The 20,309-nt window shown below is 32.3% G+C and overlaps 3 protein-coding genes across 3 annotated transcripts; 2 read left to right on the top strand and 1 right to left on the bottom strand.

Moving 5' to 3' along the window:
* Nucleotides 1–657: 657 nt before the first annotated feature.
* LOC113869788 (40S ribosomal protein S30) lies at nucleotides 658–1,316 on the top strand. Its single transcript, XM_027506260.1, has 3 exons — nucleotides 658–785; nucleotides 866–1,003; nucleotides 1,115–1,316. Exons 1-3 carry the CDS (start codon nucleotides 782–784, stop codon nucleotides 1,159–1,161), a joined length of 189 nt encoding a protein of 62 aa, XP_027362061.1. The 5' UTR covers nucleotides 658–781; the 3' UTR covers nucleotides 1,162–1,316.
* A 2,412-nt stretch (nucleotides 1,317–3,728) lies between these two features.
* On the top strand, nucleotides 3,729–7,030 carry LOC113870213. Its single transcript, XM_027506806.1, has 2 exons — nucleotides 3,729–3,813; nucleotides 6,492–7,030. The coding sequence occupies exons 1-2, from the start codon at nucleotides 3,729–3,731 to the stop codon at nucleotides 7,028–7,030; spliced, it is 624 nt and encodes a 207-aa protein (XP_027362607.1).
* A 6,734-nt stretch (nucleotides 7,031–13,764) lies between these two features.
* LOC113870212 (probable pectinesterase 68) lies at nucleotides 13,765–17,739 on the bottom strand. The gene is made up of 5 exons (XM_027506805.1): nucleotides 17,465–17,739; nucleotides 17,058–17,247; nucleotides 16,274–16,480; nucleotides 14,957–15,195; nucleotides 13,765–13,921 (listed from the first exon to the last, which is right to left on the bottom strand). The coding sequence occupies exons 1-5, from the start codon at nucleotides 17,737–17,739 to the stop codon at nucleotides 13,765–13,767; spliced, it is 1,068 nt and encodes a 355-aa protein (XP_027362606.1).
* Between the last annotated feature and the right edge of the window lie 2,570 nt (nucleotides 17,740–20,309).

The following is a 20,309-nucleotide window of genomic DNA, read 5'->3' as shown; positions in this document are numbered from 1 at the left end:
TAATTATGCAAAAAATGATAAAATTATCTTTTTTATCTATATTTATTAAATTAAATTTTAAATTTTTACTGTGTTTAAGTTATTTGTTTTTAATTTATTAAAAATATATAAATAATTTAATATATTTTTTAATTTTTTATATATTTTTAAAGACATAAAGATAGAATGGAGAGATAATAGAATAAATTAAAGATATTTTAAAAAAACAGTTATTATCTTTTTCTTTCTCTTTTAACCTTTAGAATAAAAATTATATTAGTCTAATAGAATATGCTAATTAATAAGATAAATTAATTATATTCTTATAATTTAATATATACTTAATTAAAAATAAGCTATTCTATCACATGTACTTTAAAAAATGTTATCCTATCCTATTTATCTTTATTCTTGTCACAAAATAGAATCTTAATGATATTATAAAATTTTTACTTTTCTTTTTATTGTTATAATTTCTTTTTCACTATCTTGTATAAATTGTTTATTCTCATATTTTAAAGGAAACAAAATGAAAGTAAAACTCTTTTCACCCAGGCCTAGGTCCATCTCTTCGGTGAAGTGAATAGGTAAAAGTAATGAATTGGACCAGAAAAAATGAAAGGGGAAGGCCCATCTACTCTTGAGTTTTCATATAATTATAAGCCCACAACCCTAACCCTAAATCCTAACAATACTAATAGCAGAACTCATCGGGGCTCTGGTTTGGTACGTGCAGCCGCAGCAAGTGATCGAGAGAGAGGAAAAGGGAGAGTAATTAGCAGAGAAATTCAGCGTCGCAGTTATGGGTATGTTGAGTTACTTTGGATTGAACGAGGCACGAAACTGTTCCCCTTTTGTTGATAATGAATAATATCGTTTGGTGCAGGTAAGGTTCACGGATCACTTGCTCGTGCCGGCAAAGTTAGAGGCCAAACCCCCAAAGTGGCGAAGCAAGACAAGAAGAAGAAACCACGTGGCCGTGCCCACAAGAGGATGCAATACAACCGCCGGTTCGTCACCGCCGGTATTCCTCTAAACCCTAACTTATGTTTCTTTCACATTTTAGATAAGCAGTAAATATTGCGGAAATTTTTTTTTTGTCTCTGATGTGAAATTTTACTTTGCGTGATTGCAGTGGTGGGATTCGGCAAGAAGAGGGGACCCAACTCATCCGAGAAGTGAGGCTAAGACTTGAAGAATGCTACTTCTTAACTCTTAAAACATGTTACGACTCTTTATTTGCTTTTTTTTTTCTTTTATCTAAGTTAATGTATTGATTTTGTTCTGTGAACGGTTTTCTCGTTAGCTTTATGTGAAACTTGAGTTTTTGCAAACAATTGTTATCCTCTTTTTAAGTTTATTGCTCGGTTTAATTGGGAAAACAAATATAGTGGGTTTCGGCTTGTACTTCAGCTATATTTGTTTTTGCTTTAACTTTACCAACGTCACTGATGCTGTTCAAACAAAGCCCATGTGTAGACAGGGAATTTATTATCTTAGCGTTATGGTTTTTGCAATCAGAGCCTTTATGTTCTGCCCCCATTTTGAGTTTGACCAGGTGAGTTATGCTTTGTGAGTGTTACACCTGGTGGAAGCTTGAAATTTAAGTTTCTAGCAACTTTCAATGTCGTATCATGTCATGTGTCTGTAGGAAGGTCGATAAGTATATTAACCTTATGGAAATTGCTAGTCAGTAGTGCATCAGTCCGTTGGATGCATTGGTGGTGGGTTGTATTTAGCAGTAGAGAATATCATGTTACCTCCTGGGTATGTCACTCGTCGGTCAACTTTTTCTTTTTGTTTTGAGCTCCTTTCAACCATTTGATGGGTTATTATTAGGTTTTGCATGGTAAACCTAGCTGCAAGTTTTCAGAAGCTTATATATTTGTAGTAGTCAGTTGATTGAATTGGTGCAGGCTGATAAAACTAGCTGGATAACTATTTAAAACGTGTTAAATGATTAAAAAGGATATATGATATTATATTAATATAATATAAAGATTTAAGAATAAATATCACTTATTTTGCTTATTTATTATCAGCCATTTAATTAAATAGTTAAATATTTATTTATATATTCATTATTAACCAATTATTTCAATAATAAAAATCAAATTATTTTCCTTGGATATATTTTTTGAAGTAAATGTAAAAAGAAGTTTTCCTTGGATATATTTTTTGAAGTAAATGTAAAAAGAAGTTAATTGTTGGTAACTAGCTTTTGGAAGCTAAATGCTATATGTTGTAATTTCCTTCCTTTTTTTATGGTCATTTCTGATTTCTTCGAGTAACTTTCTGAAGCAAGTTTTCTAGTTTATTGACTCAGTTAAAAGCTATAAGCTTGTATTACTAAACACTGTTGTTGTGATCAATTGCCTTAAGTTTGTCAAGATTTGTAATCACACTATGAGGCACTTGTGATCTGCTACATCCCCTAAACAGTGTTTAACTTAGAATAATAATCTATGAAGTCTAGATACTTAGTAAGATACAGATACGGGATATGGAAAAAATTTGAATTTCAATTAGATATGATAACATGAATCTAAAGAAATAACATACTTTATACAAAATATTTATAAAGAGGTATTGATAATTTATTTATATTAATGTGTTATATTTGAATATCAATCATTACATTTTACAAAAAAACACATGAAATTATATTTTTTCTTTGTTTAAGTAATTTAGTTAAAATATTTTTCATACTATAAACACACAAAAATTACATACTTTACTCTCTTATTTAAATTAGAATTTCATAAAAAAATTAGTAGTTCTATCTAAAGAAATATAGAAATATCACAAAAAGAAGCTTCTGCTTTTATTCTATTAAATTTTATCTAAACTGAATCAAATGATTAGGAGCTATATTTCAGTTGGATTAGGTTAAAAATTAATTTTTAAAAATAAATTAAACTATAAATGCTTACTCGGACACGTTTGCAGTTTTGAAGTATCTGGACTTCATAAATAATGAATTGTATAAAACAGATAACATCACTCCCTTGTATGATCTTTTGATCATTGGTAATGAATTGTATATAACAGATAACACTACTCACTTGCATGATCTTTTGATCATTGGTCTCTGCACGTACTATTGATATGCCAATTTCATCAACTTTCTGAGATTTTAGCTTAGTTTACTTTGGCTTTGAAAAATAATTATTTATGTCAACTTTCTAATACAGTTTTTGAAAATTACAGGATTTATTTCTGGCTTGGAAACATAATCTCTTTGCAAAATCACTTATTTAGTCCTTTTTTTTTGTTTAACATGGCTTATTAGATGTGTTTTTCAATATAGATCTTGTGTCTTCAATTATGTTTGTTGTATTAGTTATAATTGAAATCTTTTACTTCAGGATTTAAAGATTCAATCAGTAACTTGTGTTTTGTTAAAAACCCAGTTGGAAGCTTTAATGTTAACAGAAAATTAGCTACAAGTAATTGAGGCCGCAAAGTATATTCTCTACTTGTGTTCTATTTCTTCAATTTAACTTTTGTCTATCTTTCATTCCAGGATCTAGTGTCAGTATTTTATTTGGTATTTTAGTCGTAAATCTGCTTTGGAGACTATGGTATGCAAATTGCCAAATTCCTGATAAGATCTCACGATTTCACAATTTATCGTGTTACCGGCTGTGGGATTGCGCGATCAGTGGTATCCGACGATTCCACTTTTTAACACTAAGCTAATTTGCGGTGAAAAAGAATCACACTACTTAGTAAGATCCACTTTGAAAATGCCCTACTACGTTGTTCCCTTAATTTTGACTCTGGTTCTCATTATGGAAAGCAAATGTGACAGTCCGCGAAGGTTTGGTTCGGGTGAGTGATTCCTACGTCGATGGTTTCGTGGTCCAATTAAGCATCAATGGTGGCCTCTAATGTGTTGTCTCCAAAAGGGTAGAGCAGAAAAAGACGAACCCAGAAAAGTCAAATTACGGGGAGAAGGGTAAACCAAAGTTAAATTATCACTCCTTTGTATCAACTATAACCATTCCGTAGGTTGACGGGAGCAGTCAGTCCACATAATTCTTGAAGAGTTATATTCCATCCTTTTTTTTAACTATTCATTATCTCTTAATATAATTGGTTATTTTTAACAATTTATGTAATTATTGCTATGCTGGGAAAAAGAGAACGATATCTAAAATGGTTGGAGAATCATTCAATCACTCATTTCGGGATTAGACTTTACGAGACATGCATGCATTACAAATAAAAATGTCATACGGAAAGCGCTCAACGTTTGAATTTTTTTGTTAAGATAATCTTTGTCTGATAAAAATTAAATATTTAATGCCAACATTATAGATTTACATAAACATTATTAATGTATTGTGAGATACACAAGCATAGTTTGATTAAGGTAATTTTCATGTAGTGATGGGGAATTGCGCAAGAAAAAGCACTACCAGAGGTTAAAGTGAGAGATAGATAAATAGAAATATATGATCATGATAATGTGATGGGGATATAACAAATTAGCTGTGAAGCACAAACCACCTTACGGAAAGAAGAATATGAACGTTTTATCAAGCTAATGTTCATCTTGGAAATGTCAAGAATGTGGACAACAACGGAACGTTTTTGTCCTGAAGCTCGCTCCTGATTTTACTTGCCAATCTTGTTCCCCTGGATATTCCTTATGGATCATTGAATCTCTATTTAATTACTTATTTTAAAATACAAGTACACAACGTCCATGCTTTCACGTGAATTTTGCTTTTTTTTAGAATTTCTTATAAAATTTATAATAAGTTATAATCAATTGTGATTTTTTATTTTGTCAAGAACAGGCTAATATTGTGATCCATTTAATGATATTTAAGCCTGCTAATAATGTGATCAATTATTTGAGTCTTAAACACTTAATATTGATCTAGAGTAGAATTCAGTATGGGCCTAACCTTTAGGTCCATAATGAAAAGTGCCTAGGGTTAATAAATATAGTGGTTAAGTCCATTTGCCGTCACAGTAACATTCCATTGCTCTCTATGTTTGACTCATTGAGAACCTAGGATTAGGAGAGCGTAATTAAGCAAAGGAAGTTCTTAGCTTCTCACTACAAAGGGATCGCATTCCACGTAAGTCCACGCATAATCAACAATGTTTATAACAAGTAAGTGACTTTACAAATTGTTGGTTTCAATTGATATTCTAAATTCATGTAATTAAATCCCATTAAATTTGTGCTTACATTTGGTATCAGAGCTTAAATTACATGATTTGGAATTCAGTTATTAACATTTAATTAATCTAAATTTGAATTAAACCATGCGTAATATATCGTTTTCTTTTGGTGTGATGTTTTAATAGTTCAATATTATTTGCATAGTTAATATATTACCTATTTGCATTTGACATACAAACAATGCTTGTATTCAGTTATGTTTCAATTGTTTATCTATTGAATTACTATCTATTTGCTCGGATGATGTTTAATTCCTAAATTTAAACCAATTTTGATTTTAAATCTAAAATTGAATTGTTGCCGCCCCTAATCTATTTGTTGAAACGAATGGATTTAAAATTCACATTGAATAATATTTCGCTGCCATCATTATTTTTCCGTTAAAATATTAATATTTTAATATCTAATATTTTAACGTCTTTATTTCAATCGTTGCGCCAATATCTAATATTTCAACACTTTTATTTCAATTGCTCGACATTGCTCCCAGTGTATTGAACAATTGCTTGACGTTATAATACTTAATGCAACAACGCCTTTTAATATGAATAAGTTATGTTTGTTTGCTGTTTCAATATGAATATTACGTTTGCTTGCTGTTTTTATTTTCAATACAAGCTATTACAATTCAAATGCTTATTCCGAATGTTTATTTCAATTGTATTGTTATCATTTATGTTTGGTAAGATATTCTATCTCACATATACTTGCATTATAATTAATGAGATTACGATTACTCATTATTCAAATTTCTACTGTTATAAATTCATCAATAATTTTTTAATTATTATTGTTTAAGTATAAACATGTTGTGAATGTAATTGATGATTAAAGAACAACTTTGATGCATTCTTCTGTTTCATAACTTGGACAAGAGAATATTAATTCCTGTGCAAATGAATTTTGTGGATTGCTATAAATCGTTACCACCAAAATGGGACCATTTATATTGGTTTGTAAATTTTTTTTTTGTAATTTGAGGAATGTTTTTAATCTTTATATGTGATTGCTTGCCCAAAGGGGGTAGTTATGTGTATAGGTTGAAAATTGAATTTGGATGGAGTTATTGGAAAATGCATTAAGTTGAGAGATTTGTTTGCCCAAAGGGGACAATTTTCTTAGCTTGGTGTGTTCATGGATTAACCCACCTGAGGTATTGACCTCAGTAATCACTCTGGTTAGTGTATTCTACCCAAAAGAGAATATGTTATTTTATGAGCCTCACTTTGATAGCTTTTTTTTTATTTTTATCTTGAGCTATATCTTGTCTTATGATATGATCTAATGCATTAATGTTTTATCTTATCAGTGAATTTTTCTATGAATAATTGTTCTGCATCCATTGAGATCCTAATTGGGTCAAACTATAGCAAGTGGGAACAAGATTTGGACTTCTCTTTGAGAATTGCTGATCTTGACTTAGCTTTGCGTGAGAGTAAGCCCACAATTAATGCAGACAACACACCTGAACAAAAAGAGCGTTTAGCTCAGTGGGAGAGGTCTGACAGGTTGAGCCTAATCACTATCAAGAGAACAGTCTCTGAACACCTTTTGAGTGGTCTTCCGGAGAAAGGTACAGCCAAGGAGTTTCTCACTGCTTTGGGAGAGAGGTACCAAGTATCTGATAACGCTGAGTCTATATGTCTAATGAAACAGTTGACAAACATGAGATATGACAATGTTGGAGGTGTAAGGGAGTTCATTATGAAGATGGTCCACGTTCAAACCAAGCTGAAATCTCACCACATTGACCTTAATGAAGAATTTATTGTTGAACATGCCTTAAATTGCCTATCTGCTTATTTTACCCAAATCAAAACTGCCCATAATACCATTGGTGCAAATTAGAGTGTGAACGACCTAATTACCAAGTGTGTTGTTGAGGAAGAGAAACTTAAGAAAGAAAAGAGTGACATAGCCCTTTTATCTGTCCATAGTAAACCTACTTCTGGCAAGGGAAATTGGAAAAAATGTAAATAGGTCTTCTAATGCTTCTCATCAATATCAAGGTTCAGAAAAACTAAGTAAGAGTCAATGCCACAATGTAGGAGGACCTAAACTAACAGTCTTTAAGAAGAATATTTGGTGTTTTTGGTGTAAAAAGAAAGGACATAAGAAATTCGATTGTGAAAAGTTCAAGGCTTGGATAAAGAATAATAACAAATCTGAAGGTAATTGTCTAGCTCTTATCTGTTATGAATCCAATCTAGTTGATATTCCTATAGACTCTTGGTGGATTGATAGTGGTTAGGGATGACAATGGGTAAAGTACCAGATGGGCACCCGCAAAATTTACCTACAATGGGTAGGGTATTTACCCGCTATACGGGTACGAGTATGGGTGTGGGTAAAAACCCGCAAATTTTAATGGGGATGGGTGCGGGTATGGGTATCTAAGTACCCACCCCGCCCCATACCCGCATATGTATATATATATATATATATATATATATATATATATATATGTGCTTAAACTTTATTCTACAATTATGAATTGAATTTTTGTATTATTATATTACTTATGTGAAGTTATATAAGATTAATATAAAAATATATTTAATAATAAAGTAAACCAAAAAATTTATTTTGGTTTATATTTTTAATAGAAAAATTTATCTACTATTTTATATCATTTAATTAGGCTAACACAATTTAATTATTACATAGTTAATATGAGATTGACTTTTTTTTAAAATATTATTTATATATGACACACATAAAATATTTTTTACACAAATATTTTTGTTAATAAAATAATATTGATGTTTAAATCATAAAGTGAATGATAAATAATAAATATATTATAAATATTTATAAATTTTACAATCACCAACTATTACCGTAAACTTATTATTTATTAATAATATTTAAATTTTATTTTTATATTTTAATTTAAAATAATATTTTTCTATGCAACATATGTATTACAAGAACAACTATAATCTATTGAATCTAAATAATATTATTCTTACTATTTATTCACATTCAAAGAAGTTTTTGAAAAGATATAAATATAAAAAATTATTATTAATTTTTATTTGTTAATTTTTTTAAGATAAAAAAGTATAATTTTTTTAATATACACGTATATTTCTTTATTATAAAATTTTATTGTAACTATTTATCTTTTATTCAATTTTTTTTAAATTTATATACATTATAAATATTTAATTCACTAAAATATTTTTCAAAAATTTATATTTAATTCACTAAAATAATAGTATTAATATATATATATATATATATATATATTAATTATATTATATTATTTTAATTAAATCTATTATTTTTCTTACAATTTCAAATTCAAAAGTTAAAAAAAATATTTTATGTATCAACTTTCTATTGTTAGTATTGAACTTCTCTACTCTAACTCTATTCTCATTCTCAATGTCTGTCTCACTAAAACTTAATAACTATGAAATGTTATTCATTAGAGTTAGTTGTTAATGCCGTCACAAGAGGTTACTAAGTGATCCCACACGAAGGGACAACCATTGTACAGATCTATTTCGTTGTCGTTCTGACATTACCAATCAATCAAATCTCACACAAGATAGGATTATTACTGACAAATAACTTGTGTGTTTAGTTTTGCTTATTGTTTCTAAGAATTTTAGTTTAGAAAATTATTATATTAAGATACATTTAACATTTATGATCTTTGAATATTTGTTTTTTATCTATATTTGTACCTTGTTCGACAACTACATATTGAATTTTTGTATTATTATGCTACTTATGTGAAATTATATAAACATATTTTCCTTTATAAATATTTTTTTCTCAAACAAGCGCGGGTAATGGGTACAAGACGGGTATGCGGGTATCCAGAGGGTACAGGTACGGGGATTAATGTTTATACCCACGCGGGTATGGGTCTGGGTACGGGTATTTTTTTAAAACGCAGGTATGGGGATGGGTACTATAGTACCCTACCCATTGCCATCCCTAAGTGGTTCCACAACTCATATTGCTATATCTTTACAGGGGTTCAAAATCTGAGGGAGCCCAATTTGAGGGAAAACAAGCTCAGGGTAGGAAGTGATCTTGAAGTCTTAGTGGAGAAAGTGGGAGATGTCAGTTTAGTTATAAGTTGTGGATTTGAGTTGATTTTGAATAATACATTTTATGTACCCTCTTTTAGAAGAAATTTGATTTCTATTTCTCGTTTGGATGAACTTAGTTTTAATTTTATTTTTGGAGATAGAAAGATAAATTTGACATTAAACTCTCAAATTGTTGGTTATGGACTTTTAGTTAATGGTTTATATAAATTGTCTTTAGCTTCTGATGATACTTCTTATCTTTAGTCGTTGAAAATTGTGTTGCTAAAAGATCTAAGGTTGAGGAAAAATCCTTAATGTTGTGGCACAAACGTCTAGGTCATATTTCTAAGCAAAGAGTTGAAAGGTTGACAAAGACAAATATACTACCTTCATTGAATTTTGATGATTTAGAAACTTGTGTACGTTACATTAGGGGAAAATTTACTAAGACGAAAAAGAAAGGTGCAATTAGGAGTACAAATCTCTTAGAGATCATTCACACTGACATCAGTGGGCCTCTAATTCCTACAATTTGTGGTAAAACTTATTTCATTATATTTATTGATGATTTTTCCCGACATGGATATCTTTATTTAATTAAAGAAAAGTCTGAAGCACTTGAAAATTTTAAAATATTTAAGACAGGTAAAAAAAACAATTAGGAAAAATGATTAAAATTGTAAGATCTGATCGTGGTGAAGAGTAGTTTGGTAGGTATGGTATTATAGGACAACATATGGGACTGTTTGCCTTATATCTGTAAGAATGTGGAATAGTTCCATAATACACCATGCCTGATAGTCCTGAACAAAATGGTGTAGCTGAAAGACGCAATAGGACACTTAAAGATATGATGAGAAGTATGATGAGTGAATGTAACTTGCCAGAATTTTTGTGGGGTGAAGCCTTAAAAATGGCCCTTTATATTCTTAATAGAGTTCCTAGTAAATCTGTTCCCAAAACACCTTTTGAACTGTGGACAGGAAGAAAGCCAAGTTTGAATCATCTTTGAGTATTGGGGTGTCTAGCTGAAGTAAAATTTATAATCCCTTGCAGAGAAAAACAGACCCCAAGACAAGTTGTTGCTTTTTCATTAGATATCCGGATCGCGCTAAAGGATACAGGTTCTTCTGTTCTGGTAAGGAGAGAAAAATAATAGAGTCCATGAATGCCAAGTTCTTGGAGCTTGATGTAGCTGATCATGTTGAAATATTCAAAGAGACTGATGTTTTGTTACCTACGACTATTGCCTTGTCACTGCCTGTTTCTGAAATTGGCATCCCAACAATTGTTCCTAATGAGGCTGAGGTTCAAAATGTTCCAATTGAAAATAAAAATTTGATTCAAGACGCAACTGCTCCTCAAATTAATAATGTGTGTGATCCCCCTGCTGCAGTGGATATTCCACAGCCTATTCAGCCAATAGCACAAATTCCTTTGAGAAGATCAACTAGAGAGAGAAGATCTGCTATTGGTAATGATTTTGTGGTGTATCTTAGTGAGGATGCATACGACATTAGAGACATTGTTGACCCAAAGAACTATCAAGAAGCTGTATCTTGTCTGCAATCTGAGATGTGAAAGCATGCGATGAATGAAGAAATACAGTCCATGTTGGTAAATGATGTATAAGAGCTTGTTGAGTTGCCTAAAATTGCAAGACAGTTGGTTGTAAATGGGTATTCAAGACGAAGAAGAACTCAAATGGTAAGATTGAGAGATTCAAAGCAAGACTGGTGGCCAAAGGTTTCACACAAAAGGAAGGAATTGACTTTAAAGAAACTTTTTCGCCTGTGTCAAGCAAGGACTCCTTCAGGATCATCATGGCACTAGTTGCTCACTTTGATTTAGAGCTGCATCAAATGGATGTAAAGACTACTTTTCTGAATGGTGAATTAAATGAGACAATATACATGCAATAACCAGAGGGTTTCCACATTGATGATGGTAAGAACTTGGTCTGTAGACTCAAAAGATCAATCTATGGTTTAAAACAAGCCTCTAGACAGTGGTATCTGAAATTTGATGAAGTGGTGACTTCTATAGGGTTTGAGGAGAATAAAGTTGATCATTGTATATATACCTCAAGGTCAGTGGGAGCAAATTTATCTTCCTCGTGCTATATGTGGATGATATATTATTGGCTTGTAATGATTTGGGCATGTTACATGAGACAAAACAGATGTTGACCCGATTCTTTGACATGAAGGATTTGGGTGAAGCTTCTTTTGTGTTGGGAATTGAGATTCACAGAGATAGATCACAACGTACACTGGGGTTATCTCAAAAGGCTTATATTGATAGAGTCTTAGAGAGATTCAATATGCAGAACTGTAAATCATGAGATGTTCCAGTTGTTAAAGGTGATAGGCTCAACAAGGATCAATGTCCTAAGAATGAGATTGAGCAAGCAGAAATGAATGACAGACCTTTTGCAAGCGCATTAGGAAGTTTCATGTATGCTCAAGTATGCACTAGACCTGACATTGCTTTCATTGTTGGTGTTCTAGGTAGATATCAATCAAATCCTGGAAGTGATCACTAGATAGCTGCTAAGAAAGTAATGAGATACTTGAAGAAGACAAAAGAGTATATGCTTATATATAATAGAGTAGACAACCTTGAGATTGTGGGATACATAGATTCAAATCTTGGCGGGTGTCCTGATGACAGAAAATCGACTTCAGGATATGTTTTTATGATGGTTCTAGGTGCAATATCCTGGAGGAGCAAGAAACAAACTCTCGTTGCCTCTTCTACCATGCAGGTAGAGTTCATTGCTTGTTATGAAGCTGCTACTCATGCTATTTGGTTGAGAAATCTAGTAATAGGACTTCGTATTGTGGATACCATTGTTGCACCACTAAAGATTTTTTGTGACAACAGAGCTGCAGTATTTTATACAAAGAATAATAAGATTTTTAGTAGATCTAAACATTTGGAGTTGAAGTACTTGACTATCAGAGACCTTGTGAAAGATGGTTCCATTGTGATAGAGCACATTGACACAGATTCCATGTTAGCTGACCCCTTGACCAAGGGACTTAGGCCTATTATTTTCAAAAGGCATGTTGAAAAAATGGGCATTGTGAGTTCTTTTGATGTGTTTGGTTAAGTGAGAGTTTCTTTTTGGTTTTATGTCATTTTACGTTTATTGAATTCTTATTTTAGACTTTCGTAAATGTTGTGTTGGTGACATTTCGCATTTGATTTGATGAATGAGTAATGAGATGTTTATATATATATATATATATATATATATATATATGTATGTATGTATGTATCAAATGTGAATTATTGAGCTCGGCGTCATTAGGACCACTATGCCGTTGGTTGATGCCAGTTGGAGCTGAGGCATAATAGTTCGTAATGAAATATATAATTTCTTTGGCTTTTAAGCATTTGAGAAAAATTAGGGACTGATGTAGAAAATGATAGTATGGTTGTTTGATCACATTGGCATATCATTTTCTCACCACACTCCACACAGATGACTAGTCGATGAAGTCAGTAATATTTGTAACTATGGAAGGAGTTGCATCAATAAAGGATGCAATTGCCGCCATGATTCGATATTGCATGATTTTGTTGGATGGAGTCTTAATTAAGTGTTATATTTTGGAATCATATGTTTGTGGCCATAACATGTTATTAGCCTGAGAGTCACTTTTTTAAAATTTCAAAAATTATGAACTACACAATTGATTTTGTCCAAGTGGGAGAATGTTAGAATTTCTTATAAAATTTATAATGGGCTAAAATCAATTATGATTTTTTATTTTGTCAAAAACAAGATAATATTGTGATCCATTTGATGATATTTAAGTCTGCTAATAATGTGATCAATTATTTAGGCCTTAAATACTTAATATTGATCTAAAGTGGAATTCAGTGTGTGCCTAACCTCCAGGTCCATAATGGAAAGTGCCTAGGTTTAATAAATATAGTGGCTAAGTCCCCTTTGCCGTCATGGTAACATATTTCATTGCTCTCTAAGTTTGCCCTATTAAGAACCTAGGATTAGGAGAACGTGATTAGGCAAAAGAAGTTCTTAGTTTCTCATTACAAAAGGATCGCATTCCACGTAAGTCCACACACAATCAACAATGTCTACAACAAGTAAGTGACTTTACAAATTATTTATTTCAATTAATATTCTAAATTCATGTAATTAGATCCCATTAAATTTGTGCTTACATCTTTCACATACTTGACAATCTATGCTTTGTTAAACTCTGTTCATGTAGTCCATGCAAATGAACTGGCAATTTAACACTTGTAAAAATGTTTACTCTTTCTTCTTCTTTCATATATTATCATAGATTTATTACATTCGAAGGTAATCAAAGAATAGTCAAAAGAAAAGCATGAAACACAAGGACGAAGGAGAGAATAATGGCTTTGCATGCTAGATTTATCCTACAAAGAGCGAATAAATGAATTCCTATATTAACAAAGACAAATAAAAAATAAAATAAATGAAGTGCCTTTCTTTTTGAAAGGGTTAGTGCCGTGATTAACAAATGGGTTTAACTAAGCATCAGTTGGAGCGATCCAGTGCCTGCCATTGACGAAGCTCTTCACGAGAAATGGATGTGCGGATTCGAAATCTAAATCTCTTGCCCATGAGACCCCACGTACGGCTTCTGCTCCTGGTCCCCAACACTTGTACACTCCGAAGAACACAGTCCTGTCATCGTACAACCCCATATCAACAATCCAGATATTATTAAGTCAAGAATGTCGTCATCGTACAATCATAAAATAGAGTTAGTTTACTACAAATAGATGTAAGTGAAGAACAGCTAAGCCAGAAAACTGAATCTACACACTCTTCATACATATTTCTGTACTGCACAGGTGCCCAACAATGTTATATTTATGAATTTATTATTTTTACACATTTTATAATATTTTTTACACCTCAATTTTTCATTTTTATATTTTTCTATCATATCCCTAGTCTTATCATACTCAATTCTATTTTATTTTCTTATTTCTCTCTAATAATAATAATGTGTCAAAAGTATTGTACGAATAGAACTTGTGTCTAATGTGCCCAAAATGAGAATGTGCAACAACTAGATTTTAATGCCGTTTATTGCATTTTGGGTTGACTCATTTCCTAAAGCCATGGTGGCATGCAATAGGATACAATAATTGTGCTATTTTGCCTACAGACAATGGGAACAAGCCGAAAGAGATTGGGAACCCCATGGAGGATGACGTTCAAGTTTTCAAACACTACAGTGGCACCCAAAGCCCAACAATGCTCGGAATTGATCATTGGTCAAAAGTTATAACTCACAAGGGATTGGGGACCCTTTCCTGATATTATAGTTACGGATTTAGGTTTTCTGAAAAAAAAAAAGTGAAGTGAAATTAAAATGTTTTTATAGACCTAATTTAATTTAAATCATCGGTGGATAAAGTCAATTTATGCATTTTCTTATGTTAAAGGAGGTCAAATCCTTTCTATATTTAAACTTTCCTCCTTCTCCTTTAAGCCTACATTCATGTTTTATCCTCTTAACCTGCTTAGATGATACAATGAGTGCAGCAAAGAAATTCTGCTATTGAGATGAAAGGATGAATGCCAATTATTTTATCTCTCCCAATATATTAGAATTCACCAATTCAATGGGTATAAAATGAAACTAAAAATATAAATATTTGAAAAGATAATCACGTGAAATTTCTACAGAAAAAGTTAGATAGAGCTTACTTGGTTTTGTTGTCTGCATGGTCCCAATCATCCCAACCGCCATGTGCAACAATGTCATCGAAATAAGTGTAAGAGTAGACAATTCTTGAGTATTGGCCCATTGCTCGCCCCACATAGAGCGGGCCTGTACCCGTTACCCTGCATCGTACGAAAGCAAAGCCTGTCTTCTCGTCTGGGTATTTCCTATCGTGGGCTGCTATGGAACCGAACCTCGTTGCTATTGAGTGCAACTCGCAATCCTGTGCCCATCAATATTCCCATTCAGCCATTATGGGTAATGTGTGACATTAAAAAGACCATTATGGGTAATAAACTACAATCTAATGACACTTTTATTTGGCCATTTTATTTTATTTATTTTTAAAAATTTAAATTTAGATATTATTGCCTAAGTGCTTGTATCATACAAATTATCAATATAAAACTTCAATAAGAGAATAGCACCTGAAATAATTATTTTAATGTATTTATGTTTTATTCTAAATATTAATTGGCTATGTTATATATTGCATCATTACCTTTTTTATAATTAAACGAGATAAAATTTAAAAATTATTAAAAAAAATATGTAAAAACAGTACTACTCTTTTAATTATCATGTTTTCCATTACATGCAGAGGCAGATGTAGAATTCAATTACCAAGCAGTATACACAAACCTCCAATTTTTTTTAACTTTAGAAAAAGTGGACGTAAGTTTGCATTTAATTTTAGAAACAAAGGGAGAAAAAAAAGACAAAAGAGTTGGAAATGGAGATGAAGTGATGGAGAGATCTGGGAAAATGTTTTGAAAGCTAACGTGATTAAGAACCGGAAGAACTTGTCAGTGGACATGTTTTGTGTTCCATTATATGACGTGGTTCAATATTCCGTTATGTATCTGAATGCTTTGGATTTCTCCTGTTGAATACTGAGTGTGCTGACACAAATGTGCAATGCGTCAGAAAAGCTTGTTTCCTTTTACTATTTTACTATTGCCCCACTAATTCTTTGTCCACCCAAACTACGAAAGCATTCTAAAATAATAAACTTTAAAATTACCAATACCACCCAATGGTTTATTTTTAACCACATCACTCATTTTATTATGTATTTCTTATTTTTATAATTATAGAAAATATTGTAAGAAATATGTGAGAGTAAAATATCGCTACAGACTTTACAATAGTAACCTGCAATAATGCTCTGCTTGTCCCGTTCAATACCATGACCACTAGGCAATGTTGGTAAAATTAAGATAAATAATAAAAAAGAACAAAAATTTAATACATTATTGTAATGAGTTAAGTGGAGTAAATAATGAATCAGTAAATTTTACCTTGTACATGGACCTGCCATTCCCAAAAATGAAATCAATGGAGCCTTCAATGTAGCATTCCTTGAAGTAATGCCGGCCAGCATCGTCGCAAAGTGTGTCTTGTGCACCGTAGAAACCACAGCCGGAGAAGTATGCTTTGTCCCCCGATATGCGAAACGCCGCCGCCTGCCATCCCTGCATCCCCGGCATTGGTGCAGGAGCTGTGTTCTGCGCCACAGTGAATTCATTTTGTTCCTTTATTATTCACTCAAACTTTTACCAAAAAGGAAAAAGGAAAATTCAAAAGTTGATGACCAAGTGCAAAAATTGCAGAAAAAGGCATTTTAAGTTCACGTTAAATACTCATGTTTACATTTATTTTTAACCTTATTAATTATTATTTCTATATTAAATTCATGTTGTTTAGTTTTTAACTTATTTTCAAATACAGAATGTAACCTAAAATTCGGATCTGCAACTACAAGTTAACTAAGCAATACCCGCGATAGGTCAAAAAGGCGAAACACCTTTCTCAACTTTACGGACTCAAAAGAAGAAAACGAAAACTTCTAATTTGGAACCTTATTATTATTACACTTCAAATACAAAAAAAACAAAAAAGGGTCACGTGCAAGAACAAGGTTGGCACAAGCATTACTCATTCTAACAAGAGGGTAGTTAAACAATATTTTAAATTTGATATTTTTATAGCATATTACTAGTTAAAATATTTACCGCAAGTTAAGGTTAGTGAAACGTAGAGATATGCAGAGTGAGGTAGTGTTTGAGTCAGCAATGAATTTACCTTGAAGCTGATATTCCTAGCAGAAAAATAGCTGGCAAAAACAGTAACAGAAGCGGTTCTGTAAGTACGCAGTTGTTGGCCGTTGGGACCAGGGTCACTCGCTCGATCATGCCATTCTATCACTGTCACTTCCTTACCCGCGCCCTGAAATGTTATGTACGGCTTCGTCACGGGCACTACCACCTTTTCTCTGCAACCCCCCAATACCCAAATCAACTACTTCAATATTTTTCTTCACCAACAATAGAAAAAAGTGTGACACTATCCTATATGTATGTCTGTATTAATACACAAAAATATATGGTTAATGAATAAGCTTTAGAAATATTATTTAATTAGTTAATGGCATTTTTCAAGCAATGCAAATTAAGAAACAATAATTAATGAGCTTTATGTGTAATATATACACGTAGCATCCGGCGCTGATTTGAATGAGGACGTTCTTTCTGTTGTTGTCTGGGACGGCATTGACGGCGTCTTGGACGGAACGGAAGTGGCCACCGCCGTTAATGTCAACGGTGATTACGCGGTGACCGATGGGTCCAATCCAATGCTTGGAGAAGTTTGTGGAAGACAATATTTTGAAGGTACTGTTGTGGTGGCGTGTGCACGTCACCGTTGCTGCATGAAATATGCAAGTGAAGACCACAAGTACTTGCAGTGAGATGAAGATTGGAGCCATTGGATTATAGCATCGAAGGCGAAGAAAACAGAACGTTGAAGAACTAGCAGAGAGACTGTGTGATGTTGTATTTATAACTTGTATGGGAATTCTTAGGTGGAAGGAGAATGATTAAAATAATGGAGGAATGTACAACGTGAAAGCAAAAAGCAAGAAGAAGAGAGAGACATTTGGTATATTTTATAGTCAGAGGCTAGTTGGGTCTATTGTGATTAATGGTTATAAGAGTAATGTTTGTTTTTTTTTTCCGGAAAGAATAGAATGAAGATTATGGTCTTTCTAACGGTCATTTTTACTGGGGTACCTGCTTTTTGGGGGCAAAAAAATGTAGATGTAGATTGGCTATGTAGCCTTTTGGAAATTTGATTGGCTGGCATTGCGGTATCGCACACAAAATCTTGTGCCATAAAATTAGTGGGTCGTCATCCTTTTGGCTTGGTATCTCCAAGTAAGATACCACCTAGGTACTAGCAGATCTTTGGAATCCAATAATTGATGATGATTAATATTGATGATGTATATTTATCTGGTAAACATTATGTATATGAAGAAAAAAGAATATGTTAAGAGGTGGTAAAATATGAGATAAAGAGAAAGAAAAAGTAAAATAAGAGTAAAAATATTGTACATGTGTATGAATATCGTTCTTGTTTTTATATTACAATTTTACTCTTTTTAACTAATTATTACACTTACCTCCCTTAGTCTCGTATAGTTCAACAAAGACAAATCTCCCCTTATACTGTGTAAAAAAATCATTTTATGATTGGCATTTCCTTTTTAGTATGTGAACTAGCCCCTGTCAATTTGCTGTTGTTTTCTTTATTATTTACATGCTCTATTCGAGTGTTTTCAATTACCACTAAAGTTGCAAAGTCAAAGGTAGGCTGCAGTTGCACTAATGATGCTATAAAAGCGCATTGGATATAATTACGACAAACTAATTTAGCTTCCATTTTGTCTATTAGGTTCATGAATTAACTCGCTTCCGAACGTATACAGATCTTCACGGGCCAAATTTTCATAATAATAACTTGTAAACTAGAATAATGAACACATAGATACCTTCTTTGAGCCACAATCAACTTCCCAATAAGATGGTGGAGGTTTCATGTATCACATTATATGCTCGATATAATGGGTCCAATCTTGGGGTTCATGCGTCCCTTTCACCTAATTAATTTCTTAATAGATATGTAGTACCTGTCCACGTCCACTGATTCACGACCATGTTTGGCATTGTTGTGCCTCAAACGGTCATTTGGGACGGGGTTATGTAATGTGATCATGGCACATGATGGTCCCTGCATGGATAAATTAATATTTTTGCATTGTGCCCATGGAACCTTTCTATCATAGTCGCAGACAAGTTGGCCCCACCCCACAAATGTTTTTGCGTTTGGGAGCCCACAAAATTTTTGAACGTTGGGGCCCGAACCCACGTCTTCTCTCTTTCAATTTTCGTGGGGAGGATGAGACAATATTTTCCCAAACTTGTGAAAAGTCATTCATAATGATTATGGCGCAAAGAAATTAAAATCAATGATTAGTGGAGTTCCACGGGAAGGGAACTACCATGGTGTCGGGTTCCAAGTTCTAACTTCTTTATACACTCCTTTATCGTTGGACCTCTGCTTACACCAGTGGCTTGCATTTGTTGTCAAGCAATGTTATTTCCACAAAGTTTAGCAACTTTTAAGTCTAATTAAAAGTTAAAACCAATAGAGCCTGTACATAATTAACACAATGAAAATTTTGAGTTAATCAGTGATTAACAATTCATGAGAAGTTTTCTTAGGTAAAATTATGAAAGCAGCTATAATTACAAGCTGTATAAGTTATATTGATAAAAGTGAATTTGGCATAGTTAATGTTTTTCGTTCAAAGAATTATTTATTTTCATATCAAAACTCGTTTGTGATTCGTATTTTGTGCACAATTACTTAACTTTTAGATGTTTAATTATGTTAGTTTTTAATAATTATAAGTTTTGATTGAGTTTTATTTTGTAGGTGAGCTATGAAGAGAAATGGTTTAAGAGCTGAACGTAATCCAAAATTGAGTAAATTTTATAGTAAATTCTATTATTTCCTTAAAAACTTTTAAGATATTATGCAGAAAAGATTTTAATCAATAATACTTAAACACATATTTAAATGATAATTTTGTTTAATAACAATTATTATATTTATTTATTTATTTATTTATCAATTACTCTCTCAATACTTATTTTTAAATTGAAAAATAAAATTTGAGTTTACGTTCTCATGTTTGCTTCATCTTCTTGCTTCATTGTTAATATGTTTCTGTCTCTTTCGCTTCACGTCTCTTCATTACCAATGTTAGTTTCAGCTCGTGCTTTATCTTCTTACCTTAACTTCATTGTTGCTTCTGATCTCTTCGAGTCACTTTATTCTGCCATCAAGGTCGATTCGAGTTCCCTGTCCCATCGTATTACTCCTTCACTACTTTGTACCCTCTCTTTCATCTTCATTAGAAATCCCCAAGCATTTGTTCGCTCTCTCACTCTCGACTTATTGATTCGTTTTGTCTTCTTTTTTTATCGTGGT

This window comes from Abrus precatorius, unplaced genomic scaffold (assembly GCF_003935025.1).
Source record: "Abrus precatorius isolate BTA unplaced genomic scaffold, Abrus_2018 Scaffold6, whole genome shotgun sequence".
Taxonomy (NCBI): Eukaryota; Viridiplantae; Streptophyta; class Magnoliopsida; order Fabales; family Fabaceae; genus Abrus; species Abrus precatorius.
This window is presented reverse-complemented; position numbering and strand designations above follow the sequence as displayed.